This window comes from Emydura macquarii, unplaced genomic scaffold (genome assembly GCF_026122565.2).
Source record: "Emydura macquarii macquarii isolate MOO-44397 ecotype Brisbane River unplaced genomic scaffold, CSIRO-AGI_Emac_v2 contig_2768, whole genome shotgun sequence".
Lineage (NCBI taxonomy): Eukaryota > Metazoa > Chordata > Testudines > Chelidae > Emydura > Emydura macquarii.
In genome coordinates this window covers 38494454-38509806 of record NW_027132905.1, presented here as the reverse complement: position 1 = coordinate 38509806, position 15353 = coordinate 38494454, and the positions used below count along the sequence as shown (strand labels likewise).

At 43.4% G+C, this 15353-nt stretch overlaps 1 protein-coding gene across 2 annotated transcripts; it reads right to left on the bottom strand.

Moving 5' to 3' along the window:
* Positions 1–2498: 2498 nt before the first annotated feature.
* Positions 2499–13455, bottom strand: LRRC47 (leucine rich repeat containing 47). 2 transcript variants are annotated; one of them, XM_067567105.1, is made up of 7 exons: positions 12795–13455; positions 11511–11972; positions 9571–9687; positions 8724–8839; positions 7702–7804; positions 6317–6406; positions 2499–3989 (listed from the first exon to the last, which is right to left on the bottom strand). In XM_067567105.1, the coding sequence occupies exons 1-7, from the start codon at positions 13449–13451 to the stop codon at positions 3747–3749; spliced, it is 1788 nt and encodes a 595-aa protein (XP_067423206.1). In that variant the 5' UTR covers positions 13452–13455; the 3' UTR covers positions 2499–3746. The 2 variants fall into 2 exon arrangements, with proteins under 2 accessions (XP_067423206.1, XP_067423207.1); XM_067567106.1 differs by having other exon boundaries at positions 11616–11972.
* Between the last annotated feature and the right edge of the window lie 1898 nt (positions 13456–15353).

Here is a 15353-nt window from a genome sequence, read left to right as displayed (position 1 = left end):
GGCTGCCATGTGCCGGTAGCTTTGTATTGACCTGGCTGGGATGTGAACCAAGCAATCGGGAGAAAAAAGTTCTCATTTGAGGGCAAGCGATTGTATTTTAAAACACTGTATCAGATCCCCCTCCTTGGAAATCATTGCTAGGAGAGTTGATGTGTGGGCCAACAAATTGAGCCAGATTTGATCTCACACCCCCATAAACCCAGAGTAACTCCACTCCCGTATCTAGTGAAGGCATTTATATGATGCTGACCCCACTTGTACCTCTCGCCTGCCAGTAATGATGGGTGGAAACAATTGGGAAATACAGTTCTCACACAGCATGCACCACTCTCACTGCTGGAGCGTGTGCCAGTGGCTGACCCACTGCTATGGGCAGAAGCCATTTGGCAGAGGAGGGAATATCCCAAGCCAAGGTTCTGATGCAATCTTCACAGCAACTTCCCGGTACAGCATTTACTGCTGTATCTTGGTAACCGGTCTAGTGTGTATTTAGTCCTTCCCCCAGATACTGAAGTGGCACATTCCCAAGACATACTGCTCAGGCGCTTTGTTGCTCCAAAGTATAAGAAGTCAGCAGTTTGGCCACCCTGTGCTCCGATACCTCCTCTCCATTTCACAGGTTCTGAACGCTAAGCCTTGTATTTCTTGTTTGTTTTAAAAGGACACTTGTCGACCTGTTTTCTTGGCTCAGATCTATCACCCACCAGAAACTTGCTATAACCTTTTAGGGAAAACGTTTCCTCCATTTCAAATATCTATTTAAACAAAAAAGAGCAAAAATCCCAGCTGTATGCCACTGAATAACTGATGCTAAGAACAATGGCTATTGGTGGTGGACGACATGCCAGTTCTTGCTGCCACCACGCTGTTCTGCTGAAAGATCATCTTCAATCTTGATTTCTGCATATAGCAAGACATTTCCACCTAGATGCGTATTTCTAGTACACCAATCATTAGGGCATGTTGCTCCCATTTTTAGAGCACACTAGAATATTGATCATTATGTATTTCATTGTGTAAATTCATTTTAGACTTCTGCTCTTCTACCTAGTTCCAGGAAAAAGTGTCTGGTCTGATTTTATTTTACAAAAGCCATTCACTCTTTACTCCCTTTAAATATGCAACATTTCAAAATGGGTTTCCATCAGGATACAATGATTTTGAAATTTCCACACACACTCACTCTCTCCCTTTTGAAGAAGCTGAGAGCACCCGAGGCAGAAAGCTAGCTCTGCATCATAACAACAGAACTTTCTTCCTTCTCCTTCTAGTCCCATTTCCCCTCAAGGCAGAGAAACAAATGCAGAAGGGCAAGCACGGCATGCAGCAATGATCTTCCTGCCTCACTGCAGGGGAAACATTACCAGATTTTTTGCACAGGCAGTTGCAGGGTATTATACAGCACTTTACCTACATTGGGCCAGCTCCTCAGCTGGTGTCAGTTATGAAAGTAAAAAAATTGATTGAGCCCCAGCCCCTTTCATTACAAATTAAGCACTGCCCTTCCAGGGTCTGATGCATGGAGAGCATCTCTCAGGCTCAGCCTTGCTCTGATTACAAGCAAATGAAAATGATGGCAGTACTAAGGGGAAGAGGAAAAACGAGTAGTCAGATTTCACCGGCTCTGTCATTGTTATTCGGATTTAGGAATGAAAAGGGCATTGAACAGCAGTGAAAAAGTCTGATCCCTTCCATTCAGTGTTTTAGGTAGCATTTGGTGAGGAAGGGGGTGGATGGAACACAAAATGAATATTTGCAGTTGTGGAAGTGAGCATTTCTGAATAGTAGAAAGTGTTTCCTTAAGTACAGGATAGTTCATGGTAGGGCTTGAGTATGACACAAATGCTCCTTAAATACAAGGCGAATACATGTAAGACTTAAAGAGTAGCACTAGCCTTAATGGAGAGAAAGTGGTTCTAGCAGCATTGCTGTTCTCCTGTGTGTGGAGAAGGTCCCTGAACATGTTCAAGAATTAGTAATGGAAAAAACTCTACTAAAAGTAAGCAGAGCTTTGTGAAGTACCACACTAGCCTGAGAAGTATTTAATAGCACAATGCAGAACACACTAAACTATTTCAGGGAACGCAGACCACTTCTTTGCACAGCCTCTGTTATATTTTCACGGCATGTGTACGTGTAAAGAAAAACTTCCAAGTGAACTGAAGACAAGTTCAAACTGATCTCAAAACAATGTAGAAACCCTGCTGTAACTGAAGGTTGGCCTACTGGAAGTCTCTCAGTAAATAAAGCTGTGTTTACTACACAGGTGTACCTCTGCAGGTTACCTAACTTGAACATAGCACTGCTAAGGACAACACAGACATTTGATTACAGGCGCTACCCCTTCAGTTTTTACATCCATTATGCAGATCTCAGGACCGTTTAATGTGTTTTACAGAACGGTGAGTGATTCAACTACGTAGATGCAGATTGTCTCTCTGAGAAAAACAGTTTATATGTCATCCAACAGCATGGAACCATTTGCATTTATGCAGTTACCTAGTAGTAGCGGGGATGTAAGACAATCCCACACACACCAACTGCAAAGAATTTTTTTAGTTTTTCCATTAAAATTAGCTGGCTACTTTAACAAAGCTTTTCATTATTTCATTCCATGCCATCCATCTACACTGAGCGTGCTAACGAGACATTCCAGCAGGTGAGACACCCTTGGGCAGCAGCTGTGCTGTGCGGCTAAGGGACAATCAGAGCGGTGCGCAGCACAAGGGGGAACTTCATTGCTTTTCAGAACAATAAACCTCAAATGCAGGAGTGTAGTATAAATTCTGAGCAATCTCAACAGGCAGCTAACCTAATGGGTTCAACGGGTGCTGATATTGCCATATTAATGGATTATAGTTTCAAAATGCAGCATGACAGACAAATGCCTCCTGAAATGGATTGCTGATGCGTTGGTGAGCAAGAGAAACATCACATCTATATCAATATGTTGGAGTAACTATTGTATGAAAGGCTCATTGCTGAAATTAAAAAAAAAAAATTTGCTACAGTTTGAAGAATTTAAAAAACCACAGGAGATTACAGGTTTGCTGTGATTCAGGTTTAGATCTATATAATATAAACAAAGTAGAGTTGCATAAAGAAAAATAAGACTCAAATGATTGTAATCAGCATCAGCTTTAACTCTTTACATCATTTTATGGCATATTAGATAGCTGATTAACAGTTTTTGCATCACGTCTTTAGTACCAGTAAATGGGATATATCCTCGTTGGTCAGTTTTCATGTTATCTACTAATTACTCATTAAGTTACAAAATAGGTTTCCACATTAATTCACATGAACAAAATAGAAAACAGGTTTATGAAAGACCATCCCCTCCCCAAAAATCAATTTCATAAACTGGCATTGTGCTTCAAAGCTTCTTAGAACGGATCAATGTTATTTCGACTTCCAAGGTCACCAGAACTAGATGGGATAAGAATGATTCTGAGCACAAAATGTGTGAAATACTCAGATCCCAAGTTTAGCATTTAAAGACAGATTCGCATGTCTAACCAATTATAACCCTGGAACTTTATTATTAAGACAAGAAAGAATGTGATATTCCTTGTCATAGGAGGATCAAACCTATCAGAGTTATACATCCAAAAGGACATTTTACATCTTTTCTTAAAAAAAAGAGGGGTCTAAATAATTTAATTTTACCATATATAAACTCTGTATTTGTAAAATATGCAAAAAAAAAATCAAAACCAAAGCATTTTACAAGGACCTTGATGGTATTAATGTATTATGGTTAAAAGAGATGAGACCAGAGTTAGGTCAGTTTTAGATGGATATAGTACTTTTAAGTTCCCATCCATGTCCACAACCCGAACCTGTTCCACTGTTAATGCAGAATTCTCTTGCTCTGCATTTTGGCTGGGGTTTGAATTCACTGGTTCAGAAGTTATGTCAGATTCAGAATCGGAGACTGATTCTTCTTCCTTATTCTCTAAAGTGAATTTGTTGAGTTCTGCCACTTTCTATTTAGGGAACAAAAAGGAAGCAAAGATTTCAATGTACAGTGTGAATGCACTGAATGGGCTTATGAACTACTTCAAGCATTTAAAGTGTTTCCAATACGCAGACCTGAGTTTTACATACTACTGAGACACTGATATCATAAATCGAAATTTCAGTAATCATTCAGGCATTTTTTAAAAAGAAACTTACATCTATATAGATAGGTTAATGAATTCTGTCTGAAATCTTCCTTATTTCCTCCTGCTATCCTTGTCCCCAAATTCTATACAAGCAAGTTTACAAATCAGGCTTTGTATCACTGCACTTCGATTCTAAACAAAAAGCACCTGCTCCAGTGTCATTACTAAGGATGCTGCTTTCATGATGTTTCAGGCTGTCCTCTTTACTGCCCTATATCAACGATACACGTGTCAATAACTTGGACTTTAGAACATGCTTATGACAGTTAATTAATGAAGTGTAGGAGGAGGGGAACCCAGAGGGCAAGCAAGCATGAGTTTGTCTTTCCAGTGCAGGAGGAAAGTGTCTATCAGACACGCTGGACTGTGACCTGCACATGAACAAAACTGATGACACTTTGTTGTGATGAGTTGCAAAGGGGTCTGTGTGCTGCCTATCTCCTCTCCCCAGTCTTGAAAAAGGATTCTGACTATATCTGACTGGAGGAATCACTTGTGATGATGGCGAAAGATCTGCTCAGCCTGCCAGACTATTCTGGAGACCTGGATGGTGGGGGGCTTTGAGGTGTATTGTGTTGGCAATACAGAACTCCCAAAGCAGTATTGCTTCTTGACACAGAAGAGTCAACCTGACCCAATCTTGTCTGTGCATGTAAAACATCACTGCTGTGTTGTCCATGGGAACTAACAAACATGGAATTTGTTCCATAAATAGGGATTTATGGAAGATAAATGTGAAGTTAGGCTGACAAGATCTATTTTATTAAATTACAAGTTTGGTTGAGAAAGGTATGTTGATGTAATATAATTAGACTTATGTAAGGTGTTTGACTTGGTACCGTACAACATTTTGATTACAAAATTAGAAATGAAATAAAATTACCAAGTCCCACATTAAATGGATAGGTCTCAAAATGTAACTGTAAAAGGGGAAATAGCCATTGAGGGGGTGTGTTTTCCAGTAGGGCACCACAGCGATCAGTTCTTGGCCCTAAGCTTTTTAACATTTTTATCAATGACTTGGAAGAAACTATAAAATCATCACTGATAACATTTGCAGATGACACAAAATTTGGGGGATGGTAAATAATGAAGAGGACAGGTCACCGTTTCAGAGTGATCTGGAATGCTTGGTAAACTGGGCACAAACACACACTATACATTTTGACACAGCTAACTGTAAATGTATGCATCTAGAAACAACAATGTAGGCCAAACTTGCAGAATAGGGACCTTTGTCTAGGGAAGCAGTGACTCTGAATAAGGTTTGGGGGTCATGGTCAATAACCAACTGAACATGAGCTCCCAGTGTAACTCTGTGGCCAAAAAAAGCTAATATGATCCTGGGATGCATAAACAGAGGAATCCTGAGTAGGAGTAGAGAGATTATTTTACCTCTCTACTTGGCATTGGTGTGACCACTTCTGGAATACTGTGTCCAGTTCTGGTAAGGGTTCAGAGAAGAACCAGGAGAATGATTAAAGATCAGAAAACATGCCTTCTAGTGGCAGACTCAAAGAGCTCAGTCTATTTAGCTTAAAGAGATTGTTAAAGAGTGAGCTGACTACAGTAACTAAATGGGAACAAATATTTAAATAACAAACTCTTCAAGCTAGCGGAAAAAGGTGTAATACAAACCAATGGCTGGAAATTGAAACTAGATAAATTGAGACTGGAAATAAGGTGTACATTTTTAACGGCAAGAGTAATTAACCATTGGAATTGGTCGTGGTGGATTCTCCATCACTGACTATTTTAAATCAAGATTGGATGTTTTTCTAAAATGATCTGCTCTAGGAATTGTTTTGGGGCAGTTCTCTGGCCTGTGTTATACAGGAGGTCAGATTAGATCATCACAATGGTTTCTTCTAGCTGTGGAGCCTATGAATCTATACAGAGGTGTGCATTTCCAATGGGCAGTAATGCATCTGAAGTCCATTAATACTTCCTGATTAAGAAGTGGCACAGGAACATGCAATGAAGTTACCAATAATAAATAAATAAATGTTCAGAGTAACATGCAATAAGGACAAAATGATAAACAACCGGAGAAATTAAGTTCCATGTACTTCTCCATTCCATCTGGGTTTTCCTATTCAGAGGCACACACAAAGAGGAGGACAGGATTAGCTTTCTGGAATACTTACTAGAATGAGGGTGTCCATGACATCTTTGCAGATCTGGAGGCTGGTGCTGCTCGTCACTTCCAGAAATAGATCACGAGTGGTTTTTCTAATCTAAAAAGGATTCCAGACATACTCAGAAAAGGAAAGGCTGAATTGTAACATGATGAAATAGAAACTAGCATGCTCAGCTACAGAATCACATTGCTGCAGTTGTTTTTCAAAGAATATTTCAGCTATTATTTGAAAAACATCCAAGTGCACACATGAATCCCACTTCCTTCATAAAGTTAGAACTGTATGTTTGCACTTTCCTGAGCAGCTCAATAACCAGCCATCTCTCAGGCCAAACCATCGGACCTTGGGAACAGCTTACTATAAAGCAGGGGTGGGGAACCTTTTCCCTGCCAAGGGCCATTTTGATATTCCTACTGTCATTTGCGGGCCATGTCGCCGATTCCGCCGCCGAATTCCCCCCCCCCCCCCGAAAAGGGGCAAACGGCGGCAGGGTTACGGCGGCGGGAACTGCCCGCCCCCCCACGAAACCGCGCCGCCGCCGACTCCACCCCCCCGCCGCCGAAATGCCGCCGCCGTTTCCGCCTTTTCCCTGCAGGGGAGATGGGAGGCACTGGGGTGGGGCAGGAAAGGGGGGAGGGGTGCAGAGCCTGCCCCACCCTTATCCTACAGTGGTAATTCCTACAGCTCCGGTCCTGCAGGGCTGGCTGGGCTCAGCAACCCATTCCAGGTGTTACTACCTGCCACATTGGGTGGAGGGAGGGGAGGGGAGGGGGAGTCACAGCCCCACTCAGGTTTGGCCCAGCCACCCCTCTGTCATGACAACAGACTGCTGGCCGGTCAAATTTGAGTGCGTAGCCCTGTGTCCTCAGAGGTCACAACACCTGGAGAGGGGAGCGAAGCCCAACCAGCCCCACTGGACAGAAGTCACTGCTATGATACACACAGTGTACTTTTATAGTACTCATTACGGTAGCGTGCATTATACAATCTAGGTAAGAAATATTTAGTAAGCCAGATTTTTTTTTTCCAGCAAACTATTCAATGGGTCACTACAGGCCACCAAGGTTTACAAATGGCTCTTGAGCCCAAAAAGGTTGAGAACCGCTGCTAAATAGCTTGACATAATGTTGACATTCGGCATTAGTTTGCATAGTTTGACTTTAAATTTATTTTTTTAAATCTAGTGCTTTTAGCATATCAACTTTAGACCTAAAAGTTCAGATTCTAAACTCAGTCATGAATTTCAATAGACACTTGAACACATGGTGATATCTGGAGTACTTATTCCACAACATCTCCAAATCTCTCTTGACAAGGAGTGATTTAGTTTTGAAGCCTGGTCCATTTCCACTACAACTGAGACTCAGACAGGTGGATTGAAACTTTTGTACCTTTGTTCTCTCACTGTTAGTGATTGGTGGGAAAGAAATCACCACACCCTCAGCATCTACTAGACAAGGATAGTTCTCTTTCCCATCCAGTAATTGAAGGTACCTATCAAGAAAGAAAAAAAAAGTGAAGATAATGGAAAGAGAACAATCAGGCAACAATAAATATGACAGTTAGAAGGGTGAGAAAATGAAGGAAATTGTTCCTGATCCAACACACAGCAAAACTACAGCACCATCACATCAACAACTGCACCGCCTGCACCAAAGACGAGTAATGAAGCAATATCATGAAACACTTCAAAGCTAAAGTAACATTCCGATTGCCAGAGTGAGCAAACATGTTCTTATGCTTCTGCTGCTCCCAGTGCTCAAAATACAGCAACATTTTAGAGCTTGTTTTGCTGATACTTTAGCTTATTTAAGTTTCATTATCTGTCTCCACCACCTACAGAAACATGCAATCCCTGCTTTGTTTACTGGCCAGTTTCCCCCAAGACGTGCATGATGATGGATATGTGAGATGATCCCTGTACAAACAGGGGATGGGAAGGGTGAGGTAACACTTTCCTTCAAATTAGACGCATAGTCACTGAAAGGTTTCAGTCCCTTACAAGTTGTTTCATTAATAGAATTTTGGACATTTTACATACGCAAACTTATTCTACTTATATATACTCCCTCCACCCAAACATTTATTGTTTTATTGCTTATATTGTAGTAATGGTGACAACTTCCAAAGTAACTCTATATAACTGGAGGCACTATAACATGTCACTCAACAACTACATTTTACTCAGTATTGTTTGTAAACCAACCCAAACTCTTCTTTTTTCTCAAGATTTTCAGGAGATCACGTTGAGTGCACATTCACCCTGTTACCATTGGATGTTGCTTTCATAATTAAGCCGAAAGAGAATATCTGATATTCTTTGCAGTTACAAGACTGTTGCTTTTCATGTTATCTTAAATTGGCCAAAATGTATCAGATCAATTTGAAAAAAGATGTGCATTAATACACTGACTTGTGCAGTCCAGAAACATTCTGACGCTTCTTCTGTTTTCTTTGTTCCTCAGCTTCTAACTGCAACTGACGGACAAGATCCTTTGCCTTGATCTCCTTCCGACCCAGTGGCATTATCTATATCAGCAAGAAAGCAAACACTTAAAGGCTAAAAGTCATTCATTTATGTTAGGACTATCCGAGCTAGTTCATAAGAGCTAAAGGGCTACAAAACGAGATTATAATTTAATATTTAACTGAAAATTTCTCATAATTCTTCTTTTTCAATAAAGTACTTGGAACATAGACAATAAGGGATTTTATGAAACACTTGCAACATTTCATTCTCTTTAAAAACATCCTAGATGCTCAGGCCTGTTTAAACTCTCTGCCAGGACTCTCGTTTGTGTTCTCACACCAGAGGGACGTTCCTATTCATTATGGTATGTTCTTGAGTTTTGATCATATTTATTTTAGAGTTGAGTGAATAGGAGACATTCAGTAATAAAGAGCTATCGGAACTACGTATCTTAGAATCATGGTTCTGCCCAGGGACTTTCCATTGCTTTGGACTATTTTAGAAGAAAAAGCTGAATAGATTTAGTATTAACTCTTATCCTGCCAGGCCTAATTCGTTATATGTGAGCATCTCAGATTTTATTTTACTACAGATTAAGCTCTACAGCTTTTTAGTTTGCAGAGTTTAGAAAATGACCCCCACCCCGATTAGTGCTGCTGAAATCTCTTCTTATGTTTTACCCAAGTGTGGCTGCCGCTCATCTCTTAGAGTCCAAAAGAGCATCTTCCCATTTCTGTTCTGCTCCAAAATTTGATTAAGCAAGGGGGAAAAATGTTGCTATTTATCTTACCTTTAATTCATTAGGTAGCTGAGCATCATACAGCAGGGGCCCTTTGATCAGTCGCAGGTCATGTGTGGCAATGGTTGCTGCTGTTCGTTTCTCACAGATGTCCTCATGAAGTTTGATCTAACAAAATTGTGACAGTATCATCAACATGTGCAGGACACGGAACTATAAAATTACCAGCCACGTCCTTCAGCATTCCTGTACTATTACCAACTTCAACATTACTCTAAGTTGTCTTATTCAACCAGTCCCTTAGTGTCAAAACATTTTTTCCTCTCCATCAATTTGTCCTTTTCCATTTGACAAGCCTTTGTTTCCCCTCTGTTGGATGGGGTGCAAGCAATAGATCTTTTTACTTGTTTGTAAAACAGAGCAATTCACCTCTATCCATGTGGCACTGGAAAAAATGCTTGTTAATTAGCTGATTATAATTATGCTTGGCAGCATCCGATTTAAATCCATAGATGTCGGTAAATTATTTCAGCTGACACCCTGAAATTGACGGGGAAAAATATTGATTAGTAACAGTCAGTGGGAGCACAGCCACCGCACCTACAGGGCTCAGGTGTCACTGGCTCTGCAGCCAGGCAGGGAGCAGAGCTGCAGAGGGCTTTCTGTGCTGCTACAGGGCTGGTGACATCCGATTCATGCAAGCGAAAGGCCCGGGGGCAGGCTGCGGTACTGGCCTGGTGGAGCAGAGATCCCTGGCCAGGGCCATGAGGAGGATGAATCCTTGGCCCTGGGGGAGGCCACCCCATTACTGACTAGCTTCGTCTCTGGGCACGGGCCATTCAGGAGTAGTGTGGCCTCCCCCAATCCCACAGCCTTCTCAGCACCTTGTGCCTGCAGGGATCCAAGAAAAGAAAATAATCCAATCTCAACAAGGTGTTTTTTGGGAAAACCAATCCATTACTTAATTCAGCCTTCAACTTTAAATGCAACAGTAATGCATAATAGTTTGGAAGATTATACATTTGAGTCAATTACTGTATGGGATCAAAATTAGGCACTTACTTGAATTACCAAAGAGCACTTTGGGTGATCTGTCCCACTAATTCACCATTTCCCATTAGGAAATGTGTAGCAGAGCACAAGTTGACCAACCAAGGTAGAAAAACTACAGTTGCACAAGGATTTACATTTGAGAAAAGCTAACATCTGCCATCTAGTGGACAAGGTGAGTAATGTACAAGTTGGAAAATTTTTCAGACAAGCCTGAAGACTAGAGTACAAAGAGGTGTTTTTAGTATACTTTAATATAGTTTTAAAACCATGTATGGCATTTAAAACTAGACTGAACAAAGCACTGAAGAACAGATATAGGAAACTACCAGTCCAGCACCAACAGAGAAAACATACTATGATCAAAACTGTCTTTGCTGTCTCTGACTTGAACATGAATTCATGTTTATCCTTCATTCCCAGTAGGTAATGTATGTGACAAAGCTATAAGGAACTTTTAAAGTGGTGGCGGAAATCTGTGTGCTTATGTGACACCCCCTAACCCTAGTATCTGAACTCCTAACACCTTCATAAAGAAAGTTGTAAGTGATCTTGTGCAATTTTCAGTTTAGTACAAACTGGGGCAGATATCTGAGAGTAAAACAAACTGCACACAGAGAAAGAGATGCAAGTTGTTTTGTACTGTTATACTGCAGTAAATCTAATAGTCCCCAGAATTTAAAGACATCAAAGTTCATCGTAACAGCTAATCAGTTACTTCCTTGGCTGGGAAAAGCTCTCTCTCTCTATGAAAAAACTAAACTCATGTACTTACAGAGAAACTGTCCTCTAGGTTTATGCTTATGTGCAATGGCTTCTTTAGTCATTCTCTTTTATCTTTAATGGAGTCTATTCCCAATTCCATTCATTTTACTCCCATCCCAATCAATCACACTGAAAATGAATTCACTGAAGTTCTAACCTAACCCTTCAATAATTACCTGGGCAGAAAGAAACCTCTTCAAGGCATTTCCTGGCTTCAAGTTCATTCCCTTCACCACACAGCAAACAATGTATGGCCGAACTTCTCTGATATTTGGACTCACTTTAACTATCAGTGGAGTTGGATTTTCAGCAACGTGCAGAATCTTGATCATCAGTTTATTCACCTCTTCCAGCTTGTCCTGTTCCCCATCCCCACTATCCTTTTTCTGGCGTTTATCCCTCTTTTTTTTCCTCATCTCCTCTTTATCAGAGTTCTCTGATTTCCCTTTTCCTTTGCCATATCCTCGGCCTCCAATCCGCAAATATTCCAGGATGGATTTTGTCTGGCAACTATTGACCATTTTCTCCAGCCGCTTGTCTTTCAGTTTGTTCCCTCTGAAGTTGACCTCCTTTAATTTAGGGCAGTCAGCAAGCTCAGTGGGGATTTCTGACAACTCGTTATTGGAGACATCCAGGATCTGAGGAAGGAACAGCATTTACCAAGTTAACTTGGTTGTTTCTAAAAGACCTAGGCCTAGCTAAGCTTTGGCATACTGCCCGCGCAGAAGGCAGCTCAATATCACAGGTGAGGCAGGGCATAAATGTCTAGATGAAAAGATCCCATAAGAGCAAGCTGAAATTGCTTGAATTTAAATCGGTTACTTTTTTTTCCCCAAAAGAAAAGGTAATTTGTTTTAACTAACATTAAAATCAGGCTCTCTCTCTATCAATGCACCATTGCATCGCTCGTGAGTTCTCCCAGCTCCTCTATACGCCACCCACCACTTTCAGAACTTATCATTTAGCAGAATCCAACCCATTCTTCTCCTATAAAGGTCCAGTCCCCCCTCTTCTCAATGCTGACAACTCTCACAAGTCATGCAACATTTATGACTTTCTTAAAGCCCAAGCACCCAGAATCAGACAATTCAGTGAGAATCTCATCTTCCATTAAAAAAAATTTCTATCCCTCATGGTTGTGGAGAAAAGCTTGATAACATGAACCAAATGCAGCATAACAGCTCAGAAACTAGAAAGCAAAATGAACACCAAATGTGTTGTTTTGTTAAAATCATGATCCCTCCCTCCCCCCAACAGCCTAACTCCTGCAATTTGTACAGGGGAGGTTGGCAAAATGGTAGCCCCTCCCTTCCCTTCCCACAAGGCTCCAGAATCAACCCCCTCTCCCCCGCCAACCTACAGGAAACCCCAATCTCCCCTGTGGTCCCAGCCTCTCCACCCCTTCCCCATCCACCATGGAGGGGGCCCAGTCTCTTTGCCCAGCCCCTGTTCCCCCTCACCTTGAGGGCCGCCAGGCTGGCGATGCTAGAGCCCAGCTCCTTCAGCTCGTTGTCGGCTGCCTCCAGCTGGCTGAGCAGAGGCAGGAGGTCGGAGGCGGCCGGGGACAGGAGGCCGCCGGGCAGGGCGCTGAGGCGGTTCCCGGAGAGCAGCAGGGTCTGGAGCTGGGGGGCGGCCCGGGCCAGGCCCGGACCCAGTTCCCGGAGCCGGTTCCCGGTGAGATTCAGGCTCCGCAGCTGAGGGAAGGCGGGGGGGCCTCCGGGAGCGCAAGGCCCGGCCGGGTCCAGGGCTCCCCCCAGCGCCGCGGGCAGCGTCTCCAGCCCGTTCCCGGACAGGTCCAGCACCCGCAGGGCCGGCAAGGGCCCCCCGAGCCCCGGGCCCCCCGGGGCGCCCAGCCCCGCCGGGCCCAGCCCGTTCCCGCACAGCACCAGGGTGTGCAGGGCCGGCAGCGCCGTCGCCAGCCCCGGGTCCAGCTCCCGCAGCGCCCGGCAGCCGCTCAGGTCCAGCGCCTGCAGCAGCGGCAGGGACAGGAGCCGCGGGGGCAGCCGGCCGCCCCCCGCCTGGATACGGGCCTCGGCCACCGCGCCGGGGAGAACCAGCTCCCGGCGCCGCTCCCGCTCCGCGGCCTCCAGCTCCGGCCAAGAGTCCGGGTCCGCCATGCTGCGATACGCCCCACTTCCGGGTGTGGCGGCCCTGACTGCTTCCGGTTCCGGGGCAGCGCTCAGCATAGAGAGAGGCCTGAATGACAGACCAGAGCGTCCCTTCCTCACGCGGCTATAGAGCAGGGGTTTCCAACCTGTTCTAGAAACTGACCCACTTCGGTCTCAAGGTCCCACCCGAAGTACCCCTGCATGGGTTTCCACTTGGCTCCAGTGGCAGACTCTGGGTCTCCAGTGCCAAGCCTGCATTTGGCCCTCCCCCCACCTCACGAGCTCACTCCCCCCATGCAGAGCATGAGGGGTCCCCTGATCCCACAAGACAGCACCGACCTCCAGCTGCCCTGGGGAGGTGGGGTCTGTACCTGCAGGGACATGCCACTTACCTCCTCCTGCATGAGGTGGTGGAGCCCAGCCGTCTGCACCTACCTGCCGCGGCTGGCTCTCCTGCTCCAGCCCTGCAGCCTGGCACCGGCTCAGATGGGGTAACCTCATCCCCCAAACTGGGGGGAAGGCGCCGGGCCAGCCCGTCACGACGTGTTGCAGAGACAGGTGGTGCAGGAGACCTACATCCCCAGGGAACTCTACAACAAACCCTACCCCCTGCTTGCTGGTGCAATAGCTGGTGGTGCTGCAGATCTTGAGTACAACTGAGTAGGGAGTTGCCTGTGTGCAGGACTTCGCCCTCTGTCACTATTGTGGGAGCTCATTAAGTTCTTTAAATACATATCAACATACATAACCCAAAAATTAGTTCACTTGCCAAAGGATTCCACTGGGCTAGCTGCCCAAGGATTTGCAGTGTCAAGAGCAGCATAATTGGCAGCATGAGCAGAGTGTGCTGAAGGCAACAGTTCTAGGGTGAGATTTTCAGAGTCACAAATGGCACTTAGGTATTTGTGCCTTTGAAAACCAACTGTTAGCCTATAAATACAAAAGGAACCCAGCTTGTTTCCATGCATTATAAGCTGGTTCCAACCCCTATGTTTCAAGATACAAAGTTGAAGGCTACAGGGCATTAAGAGACTGTGGTGCATGTGGAATCCCATATTATACAAACTATGGTGAGGAAGAGAAGTGCTGCCAGAGGTTTCTGAGTTTTTAATCTTTTTGAAACCATTCTCTTTGACTGGTGCTAATATATCTTCTAATTTTCTAGGGCAAACAATCATAAAAGATTCTAAGTTGCAATAAAACAGCAGACATATTGTTATATAAAGTCTATTTCAAACTGAGGTTCAATTGTTATTAAATAGCACTACCTTAAAATGTTCATTGGGTTATTGGGGGTGCAGTAAAATCTGATGATCAACCTTTATCTTGTTACAACATATTCTGGCATTTCGTATTGTTATTTTTTCTAGTTACTGTCAACATAATGATATTTGGTGCCACATCCTCTGCACTTTAAATTTCTATAATGTCTTGGATTGGGATCCTAAATCTGTTGGGGGTATAGGTAAAATTGTGCTTTGAATTTGGCTTTGTCACAAAGTTATTTGGTCTTAAAAATATGTGACTGGGGCCATGACATTTTTCTCTGAATTTGTCACGCTTTTAGAAATTATTTCCTTGTTTTGGCCACAGGGTCCACCTACAAGCAACATTTAAAGGAGAGAAGAAAAAGGGTATTTGGTCTTTAAAAGCCAGTTAACTGAAAGTCACTAAGAGGAGTCTCAGGTTACAAATAGGAGACCATTCTTCCAGAAATGGGAGGTCATTGCCTTCTGCTTCGATTCAGTTTGCATCTTGGCACAGGTTCAGTAAGTTCTTACAAAGCTACATATTCCTCAACCACTGGTAAGGACATAACACTGGAACTAAGACTGACCTTTGTTTTAAGCTACCAAAATTCTTGCTTGAGGTGATGTCTATAATTTAGTTCCACCAAACAGTTGGTTTTGC